This window comes from Pipistrellus kuhlii, unplaced genomic scaffold (genome assembly GCF_014108245.1).
Source record: "Pipistrellus kuhlii isolate mPipKuh1 unplaced genomic scaffold, mPipKuh1.p scaffold_m20_p_7, whole genome shotgun sequence".
NCBI classification, from domain to species: domain Eukaryota; kingdom Metazoa; phylum Chordata; class Mammalia; order Chiroptera; family Vespertilionidae; genus Pipistrellus; species Pipistrellus kuhlii.
Genome location: NW_023425573.1, coordinates 27,568,024 through 27,577,908, shown reverse-complemented (window position 1 = coordinate 27,577,908; position 9,885 = coordinate 27,568,024). Strand labels below are relative to the sequence as shown.

General features: G+C 43.6%; 1 protein-coding gene across 1 annotated transcript; it reads right to left on the bottom strand.

Moving 5' to 3' along the window:
- Window positions 1–7,494: 7,494 nt before the first annotated feature.
- Window positions 7,495–8,828, bottom strand: LOC118709806 (R3H domain-containing protein 2). The gene has a single exon (XM_036422085.2). The coding sequence runs from the start codon at window positions 8,570–8,572 to the stop codon at window positions 8,165–8,167; it is 408 nt and encodes a 135-aa protein (XP_036277978.1). The 5' UTR covers window positions 8,573–8,828; the 3' UTR covers window positions 7,495–8,164.
- Window positions 8,829–9,885: the final 1,057 nt, after the last annotated feature.

The window sequence follows — 9,885 nt, the reverse complement described above, 5'->3', positions numbered from 1 at the left end:
AAATTGCTATTCAAATGTTTATTTCATTTGTCATATACTACTGCTATTCAGAAGAGCACTTGAAAATGTTGCTGAAAATGGAGTTTTTCTGGTTTAAACATAAATACTAATATTACAATAGATATTATATTGGGGTCATAAATGTGAATTACACGTTTTTTTTTCTTCCTTAAAATTTATGGAGAGTTTATTGTTTGACCTTGGAAAAATATAATCACTCCACATAAATATGATTTTGCATCTTGGAAGTAACTGACATTGTGCAGCCGTACAGGTTACAGAGCCCGGTGTGCATCTCCTGCTCTCCAGACAGCCGTTGGAGGCAGCGGCGCTTGTCTGAATTGGGGCAACAGTGAGTTACAATCTCATTCAACATTTGCATTGTTGTCTATCATTTTCCTCGTATGTCTCATATGTTTTCCTTAGCCTGTTTTGTTGCGTAGCTGCTCAGCACAGGAAATGAAAATAAAATTTACTGAGCAGCTAGTTGTACATATCATTATGAGCGTGCACGCAGAGTATCTTTAACTGCCCAGGAGCATGGTGAGGCCCCCGCAGAGTTCTGCTGTGGGGGAAGAAGAAAATGATGCAGAGAGAGACGGGGTCTCCACGCTCCTCTGGCCAACAGACAGTTCATGGCAGAAACTCAAATTCACAACTGGTTTTCTGGGACTTTCGACTCTGCTGGTCTGAGAACATCCTTTCCTGGTTAATTCTATGATGTTGGAAGCCGCCCATTGTCCTCACTAGCAGAGAGGTGTGGACAAGGAACCCGGAAGGCTGGTCAACCTTGAAGCTCTGAAAGGTCAGAGCCAACTACCCACTGTTTAGTTGAGACAATGGTAGGTAAAGCGACTTCCACCTTTTCGTTTTATGTAAATTCTTGCCGATTGGCTATTATTGAAATTGCCTGCTAAAAGGCTATAGGTGTATCCCATAGTCTTAATAAAAGGGATAGCAAGGCCAGAGCGGAGTGAATGAAGTCCTTACCCTTGAGCTGGGCTCCCACCTGGCCCCCAATATTGCCAAATTAATATTTCTTAGTCTCTTTCATTTGCGTGGGGCCTCCTCCAGAGCCCAAACCTTGAACCTGAACCCTGAACCACGTGGGACGAGGGGGGGGGCGGTGGGATGGGGGTAAGGTGGGGGAGAAGAGACACTCACAACTGGTGCCCAACCTGGGGTACTTGCACTATGATGCATTCATTCTAAGTGACGAGATTTACCCCATCTTCATAGATTTCACCTTTGTCCTAGGAATGTGAGATGTCATGTTTATTTATTTAGCTTTGCTTTTGATCTAATCTTGTTAGAATATTTTCTTTTTACTATTGGCATCCAGACCTTTTAGTTTCCTTGCTCTACATGTTCATTTTTATTTTAATACAGGAATGTGCACTAGGACAGAGTGGAATGGTGTTCCCAGGGGCTACGATGGGGGAGATGGAGGCACAGGGCACAAACTCCAGGCGGAAGATGAATAAGTCCTAGGGCTTAATGTACAGCACAGTGACTATAGCTATGCTAAGGTGACCAGACATCCTGCTTTTGGCGGGACAGTCCCGATTTTTAACAATTTGTCCTGCATCCCGCGGTGTTTTCTTTTTTAAAAAATCGGGACTTTTTAAAACGCCGTGGGACGCGGAACAAATTGTTGAAAATTGGGACTGTCCTGCCAAAAGCGGGACATCTGGTCACCTTAAACTACACCCTATTGTATACTTGAAAATTGGTAAGAGAATAGATCTTAAATGTTCTCACTACAAAAAAATAAAAATAAAAGAAGTTATGTGGGTGATGGATGTGCTAACTAACCTTATGTTGTAATCATTTTGAAATATAGACATGCATCTATTCATCATGTTGTATCTCTTAAACTTACACAATTTATATGTCAAATATATCTCAATAAAGCTGGTGAAAAATAGTAAAATAAACTAAATAAAATGTGCACTAGAGAATTTTGTAGGTAATTTCACAAAATCTCATTGGAGGGATTTTAGGAAATACTGTAAATCATTAGTGATGTTTCTACCTCTCTAGAATTCTTCTTAACACTTTTTTGTTTCCATATACATATAAGATATACTGTTTCCATATATACTAATATGATACACAGATGATATACTGAATATAGTTTTGTGTCCTTTTCTTCACTTAACATTACCTCGTGAGCAATTTCTCATGCCACTGAATCATGGATTTTGATGGCTGCATAAAGGAAGGCATGATAATTTTGCAAGCATTTCAACCCTTTGTTATTTTAGTTCTTCTTAATTTCTGCCTTTTTAAGTAAAGCTGAAATAAATGATTTCTAAAGCTTTGGCTGTGTCTCGGATCGAGTTCCCTCACAGGCTAGACAAAGGTTGTGAATACTCTCAAGGCTCTTGGAGCTTGTTACCTTTTTATAAAAGGGGCACCAGTCTATCATCCATTCTCCGGGCAAGAGAAATCATCCTTCCCCTACAATCCCCCCACTCACTAATCCCTACACCCGGTGTCCTGCTAACTGTCCTCTGCCATCGATGAAATGGTCAGACTTTCAAACCTAGAGGCCCCTGACCCAGTATCAGCTCTGCTGCATAAGACCAAGTCACGTCCACTCTCAAAGCCTGTGACAGGCAGAGTTAACAGTCCTGCCGAAAGGTCATTGCCCCCACTGGGGGAGGACAGATGGGGGGCAATTTAAGCTACATCTTGGTGTAGTTAGCCTGTCCAGACCAGATTAACTCCTACCCAGGCCTGGTTGATTCCTACCCAGACCAGATTAACTCCTACCCAGGCCTGGTTGATTCCTATTCAGACCAGATTAACTTCTACCCAGACCTGGTTGATTCTTACCCAAACCAGGTTAACTCCTACCCAGACCTAGTTAACTCCTACCCAGACCTGGTTGACTCCAACCCAGACTTGGCTAACTCCTATCCAGGCCTGAGTGACTCCTACCCAGACCTGGCTGCCTCCTACCCAGACCTGTTGATTCCTTGCACGAGGGGCTCTTCACCAGGTTATACCCATGCCCAGAGAATGTGAGTGTCTTTGGAGTCCATGCCCCGATTGCAACACCTTGAAAATTGCCTTTGTAAAATACAACTTGTGGTAACAGATAAACATACAGTTTATCTCCAATGTTTGGGGGTTGAGAGGTTGCCGTGGGTGAGAGGCTGCTGTGAAGCAGGAACAGAGCCCTCCTTGGACACCGACCGTATCAGAGATACATCCCAGGCATCTCTCCTCTCCACAGCCATCCTCTGAGCACCACCCGTACTGGGTACCTGCTAAAGAGGCAGGGAAACTGAGGCCCCGAGGAGGGAGGCCTGTCTTAGGTCCTATAGCTCCGTCAGGAGATGTGGGGCCGAGGCAGGAGCCAGGAAGCCGGACTCTGGGACAGTGCTGCCCTCTGTCATATCCAGACGGAGTGAGAAAGGAGAAAGTGTTCTGGTCCTGGTTCTACATTTACTGTGACAGTGACTCCATATGTTCTCTGTGTGGTGAGACACTTGTGTGGAAGCATGAAACCCCCACAGTCAGTGCCCCGGCAGCTGGGGACAGCTCCGACGATTTAGCTAGAAGGAAAGAGTTCATGGAAAGGCATTGGAGCAGCTACTGGAACTAAGCTGGGAAATCGGAAATCGGCAGGAGATGGGAGGCCGGGCTGTACCATTAGCCACCACAGCCACCATTAGCCTACAATGCTAGGTGATGTGTGTCAACAACTCCCAAGTCAAAAGATGAAGTGGGCACCTAATAGGTGGAACCTGGTCACATGACCATGCCCTACCTGCAAGGGATGCTGGGAAAGAGAGGCTCTGGCATTTCCGGTTCTGCTTCCTACCAAGTTTCAGGAGGTAGGGGTTAGGGGTTCCTAAAATACAGATATGGGTTTTGGATTCTGGGAAAAAAAGACTAATATCTTGTTCCCCAATGAAATTGAAAAATGCTATCGATATGTCTGTCTGTTCTTAAAATACATGCACAGTGTGATCTGAAATATTTAGGGGGATATAAAGTCTTTAATTTAGTCTCAAATAATCCTGAAATGAGAGAGAGGATTGTGAAGGCAAATTTCGTGCATTTCTTTCAACTGTGCATTGAGTGGAATCATGTTGCTTGAAATCAGCCATGGTGGGAGTATTTACACCACAGAAATTGGCATACACTTTTTTCCCAGGCGGCAGGTTTGTTATACATTTTCCAGCATTTCACTGGAGAGATTCCTCCTCTCTGCCAATCCAGGCCTTTCAGAGGCCAGACAACAGATGTCTAAGTGAACGAGGTGGGGGGATGAGAAGTGTAAAATGGGGGAGAAAACAACACTCGAATTTTTGGGATGAGGGATCGGTTCATTGCTTGTTAATACTAGTTGTGGTTCCCAGCCTGACTTATTTCACATTTAGGGCAGAAAGAAAGCAGAACAGTTCTGAACAGGCCATCAGAGGAGAATCTTGGATGAAGCTCCTGCACCCGCTCAGCCCCCTGCAAAAGGCTTTCTTTTTCCTCTGGAGACTTCATTATCCCGTGGGAGCTGATTGCACAATGGGGAATATTTTCCTAAATACGCTTTCAGAACATTTTGTCAAATAGCCTCTAGCTGAGCTTTGGATAGACAGTGGCTGTTTCTTTGGGGTATTTGTGTGTCGAAAAGCGTTGGGGAGAATTCTCACCATCTCTGTAAATGTGAAGATACAACAGAAAGATGCAAGCGGCCACCAGAAAGCAGCCGTAGGGATTATAAAGTCTACATTTTGTGGTGGTGGCAGCTGACTGGGTACCGGATTTCCCCTCCATTACTATTGAACACATAATTGCCATACAATTAAACTGTAATTATTCCGTCAGAGACTAATGCCACACTCACTCCAGCACAGTCATTTACAAAACTGCAAATGTACTTTTTGAAGAATTCTGAAGGTTCCGTTCCCCACAGCATTGCTCAATCCTTTGAAAACTGGTGCCTTTCTGGGCACCTCTCCAAGAGCTTCTTAACTGTCATTTTTTAAGGTCAACTGTACAAATATTAGCTGATCGTCACTCAGAGCTCCTGAAAACACGGTATTAGTTATCTGGAGTGATTTAATTATTGCTTTGTTTGGAAAACAGATAATAAATGGTTCATGCTTTGGAGACAGTGCATATTCCAAGAGCTCTAAACTTTGTCCTCACCCCTTAAGGATGAAGAATTAGCCACTCCTCCTGGAGTAGACCAGCCCTGCCTCCCTGCATTTTACTGGGTTTTTGGCATTGGCTTTTAGAACTGGGCGAGGCAGCTTGCGCCCGCCGCACACACGTTCAGTCGCCAGAGATGTGGTGGTTCTGAAGATGAAATGCTGGTTTATGCCACACAGTGAAATGGGGCACTGTGTGTGTAAGCTTTCCCCTGAGTCCTCATCGGGGCCCGTCAGCGCTGACTTTGACTGAGGACTGTTAATAACACCGTCCGTCCATCTAGTCAACCTCGGTCTCAGAGGGAAGTTCGTGATGGAGGCTCTGTGACTGTGATCCGAATGCTCCAGTGTTCATGGCAAATACCAAAAGGGAGGCAGTCTCGCCTCAGGACTCTGTTCCAGTCCGCAGAACTGCTCTCTGGTTTCTCAGACAAACCAAAACAAAATAAAACAACATATTTCCCCCTTAAGACTGAACATGGATAGTTCTGAAAACTGAAACTCTAATTTAAGGCAGTGGGACTTTAAACCAAGTTTGTGATGGTCACTTTGTAATATATACATACAGGAAATCGTGCTATTGCACACCTTAAATGTATACAATATTACATGTCAATTATATATCAACGAAACAGGAAAAGTAAATAAGTAAATCAATTTAGGAAAAATTTAAAAAACTTACTAGCAGTTCAAGAAATGCAAATTTGAGGTTGATACGTAAATTTTTTTCTGCTAGATTGAAAACATAAGAGATTGGCAGTGTCTGGTACAGTAAGGGCATTGTTACACACCAGATCTGATTGTGTGGATTGGGATAAACATTTCCAAGAGAAATTTCAAATTATGCATCAAAATTTCAAGTTTCTCATCCTTTGATATGACAATTTCACTTCTTTGAAATTTATGATTAAGGAATGGCATCATAAATGCATCAAGTATATAGAGAGATATCTAAAATAAGTTTTCCCCCCCAGAAAGATGATTTTAAGAGGAGGATATCCTTCTTCTTCTTCTTCTTCTTCTTCTTCTTCTTCTTCTTCTTCTTCTTTTTAAAATATGTTTTATTGATTTTTTACAGAGAGGGAGAGAGAGGGATAGAGAGTTAGAAACATTGATGAGAGAGAATCATCGATCAGCTGCCTCTTGCACACCCCCTACTGGGGATGTGCCTGCAACCAAGGTACATGCCCTTGACCAGAATCAAACCCGGGACCTTTCAGTCCACAGGCCGATGCTCTATCCATTGAGCCAAACCGGTCTCGGCAGGAAATCCTTCTTATTACCTCTTCAAATTCCATGAACTACCAAACTCCAAATATGGATGGATATGAACTCAGGACTGGGAAACGGGTGTAAATTTCTTTCCTATTGGGATAGAGTCAACTTTAGTTAGCAAGGCAAAATGAGAATTATAGCTTAACTCAATGTCACGTTGGAAATACCCCAATTGTGGCTGACTTTTTAATGTTCACAGTAAATTTTTGAGGATGAAAGAGAGTAAGTCTCGCCAAAAGTAGAGAACAAATTAGACCCTGCTATTTTGTCATGGTGACCCCATCATTTAAGAAATTGTAAACTAATACTTTGGAAGAGTTAACGAGCACCACGAAGTGGCTGGATGGCATTCAGGGAAAAGATCCCAGCTAGTCTCTGAGAACATTAGTGAAATTACTGAGCAAACTGACTTGTGCGCACAACGTGTGGTTTGGCCAAATTTGGTGGTTAAAGAGGTTACACCAGAGGCAGGAAAGTTGTTCCATAATAAGGAAAAGCTAGCACAGCTCTCTGGTTCTTATTCTCATCCTCCATAAAAATGCTTCCGTGGGGAAAGTCATGAATGTGTTTGATGCACAAATGGGCATATCCTGAAACCCGTGAAAGTACAAATCTTAGAGTTTCTGGGAGAAATGATCAAACACAATAAGAATGGAAGAATAAAAATAATTAATGCACCAACTCAGAATCTGCCAGATAGAGACAAGAAATAAATAAGGGAGAAAGGGATTTGTACATTACAATGAACATATTTATTTTAGTAGATATTGAATTTTGTATCCTACTTATAGAGACAAGGTCTTTTCCTCCCAAATAACAATGGAATGTTTACAAAATTTGGTTATCCATAAGCTAAAGGGAAATGTGATTGCAGGTCCCTTATTTTACCAAAATGCACTGAATCTAGAAATAGGCTGCAGATGAATAAAACAGACCAATTGTAAGTGCTGAGACATGGTGAATGCTTCCTTCCTTCCTTCCTTCCTTCCTTCCTTCTTTCCTTCCTTCTTTTTTTTTTTTTTTTTTTTTTTTTTTTTTTTTTACATTTTTTATATATATTTAAAAACAAAATCAACCTTCCCCCAGTAACCCCCCTAACAAACAAAAAATCAGATTAAATAAAATTTACAGTGAATATACCTAGCAAACATCTGTATGTGCAATTAAATACTGTCTGTTACTGCAGCATGAACCTCAAACAAACAATATACAAGTGTTCTGGGGGGTTAGGGAGAGGCCCAAGTTTTAACTTTGGCTGCCTCCTTTGTGGGGCTTGGGGTGACAAGATGGGAAAAGTGAGAAGAAAGGGAAATCAATTTCATTTTTCTTAATTCTTTCCATATAAATATATTCATAAAGACCAAAAATGAAAAAGGAGCTTGGGATGGTAAGGAAATTAGGAGATCAGGGAGTGTAGAACCCTCCCAATTCTACCTGACCAAAAAATATGAGAGAAATTCATTTCATGGTGGGAGGAGAGATAAAGAATGATAGGAGAGGTTGGAAAGGAGAGGGTAGCAGAGGGAGGCCAACCAGGGAGAGGGGGCCCATGGCAGGGAGTAAGGAGTCCAGTGCCAGTGTGTCTGTCTGTTTCTATCTTCATCCCTACTGTCTTAGGCTCCAAGTTAGTGTCTGTCGCCTTCCTCTCTCTCTCTGTCCATGGTCTGCCAGGGAGTTGTCCACCTTGCCCGCACCCCTGCTGTGCGAGTCCTTTCCCCTCAGATTTATTGGGAGCTGGCTCGCTCCAGGATCCTCAGGTCATAGTTCTTTTTGGCCATTCGAAGTTTGAAGCGACTCACGGAGTTGTTGAGGCGAAGGGAGGCGTTTTGGGCAGCCAGGGGGCTGGGAAACACAGCCACAATGGTGTACAAGGCAGCAAGGTCTGCATGGCGACCATTCTCAGCAGTCCCACTACTGTTCCCCCCGCCCCCAGCAGGCAGCCCCCGAGTGTCCTTGAGCCACTGGATCTTGGCACCGGACATGGCGAGCTGAGTGAAGAGTTTGTCCGCCTCCGTACGAGTGATGCCCTCAGGAAGATCTGTCACCTCCAGCACCCGCCCCAGGACGACATCCGTGGTCCCCAGGTCAGTTGGAGGCAGATTTGAGACCTTGTCTCTTACTCCGGTTTCCATGCTTCAATCCACTCTGTCCCTGGTGCACTGTGTAAGTCGACTGGCCATGGAGCAAAGGAGGGCAGATGGACAGATTGTACTGTAATGGCTGGCCCAAGAGAGAGTAGCGCCCATCACTTGTGCTGGACCCCCGGGCCGGGGGAACTGTGTAAGGACAGGAAGGGGACTGAGTCCTGTGCAGACACTGCTGAGGCCGGTGACAGGAGAGGGTGCTGGAGACTGGGTAGGAGACGTGACGGGGCTGCTACTCATTTGTGTGTTGGCCTGCGGGCTACTGTCAGGGTTGTACAGGTCTCCAGGTTTCTGCCCCCGCTGGCCCATGCTGTAGTATTTACAGTGACTCCACTGGACCATGGATGGGTTCTGGTCTTCCTTCTTTCTTCCTTTCTTTTCTTAAAATATTTTTATTGATTTCAGAGAGGAAAGGAGAGGGGGAAAAGAGAGATAGAAACATCAGTGATGACAGAAAATCATTGATTGGCTGCCTCCTGCACACCTCCTACAGGGGATGGAGCCCGAATCCCAGGCAGGTGCCCTTGACTGAAATTGAACCTGGGACCCTTCAGTCTTCAGGCTGACACTCTATTCATTGAGCCAAACCAACTAGGGCTGAATGCACTCTTTCAAATACTTTTGAGTCAAAGAGCAAATCAACTATGTCAAAGTAAATTTATAAATGATTTAGAAATGAGTAGTAATGATAAATTACACATCAAACCTACAGTGTGTGGTCACTTCAAATATACAAGCTTTAAGAACCTTAACTACTGAAGAAGAAAGATTTTAAAGAAGAGACTGGTGCTGAAACTGGTTTAGCTCAGTGGATAGAGCGTTGGCCTGTGGACTGAAAAGTCCCAGGTTCTATTCCGGTCAAGGGCATGTACGTTGGTTTTGAGCACATCCCCAGTAGGGGGTGTACAAGAGGCGGCTGGTAGATATTTCTCTTTCATCGATGTTTCTAACTCTCTATCCCTCTCTCTTCCTCTGTAAAAAAATCAATAAAATATATTTTTTTTAAAAAGAAGAGATTGGTACTATTATGATCCTTTTATAGATGAGGAGACCTAGGCTCAGAGAGTTTGAAAACTTGCCTGAGCTTATGCAGCCAGTAAATGGTGCTGTCGGTTGGGCCCCAGGCATCAATCTGGATGCTGCCCATGTCCATGACCCAGCCCAGCCTCCTCTGGAAGAGAGTGTACCGTCCCCCACCCTCAGCAGTAATGGGGTTTTATTTCATGTTCCAAACAGGTATCGCTTGTGTGATGGTTGCAATTCATGCATATAAATAAGAACAAATGTATTCTGTTTCTAAA

Coding starts and splice junctions, on each gene's coding strand:
- LOC118709806 (XM_036422085.2), bottom strand. CDS start 8,572: ATGGAAACCGGAGTAAGAGACAAGGTCTCAAATCTGCCTCCAACTGAC.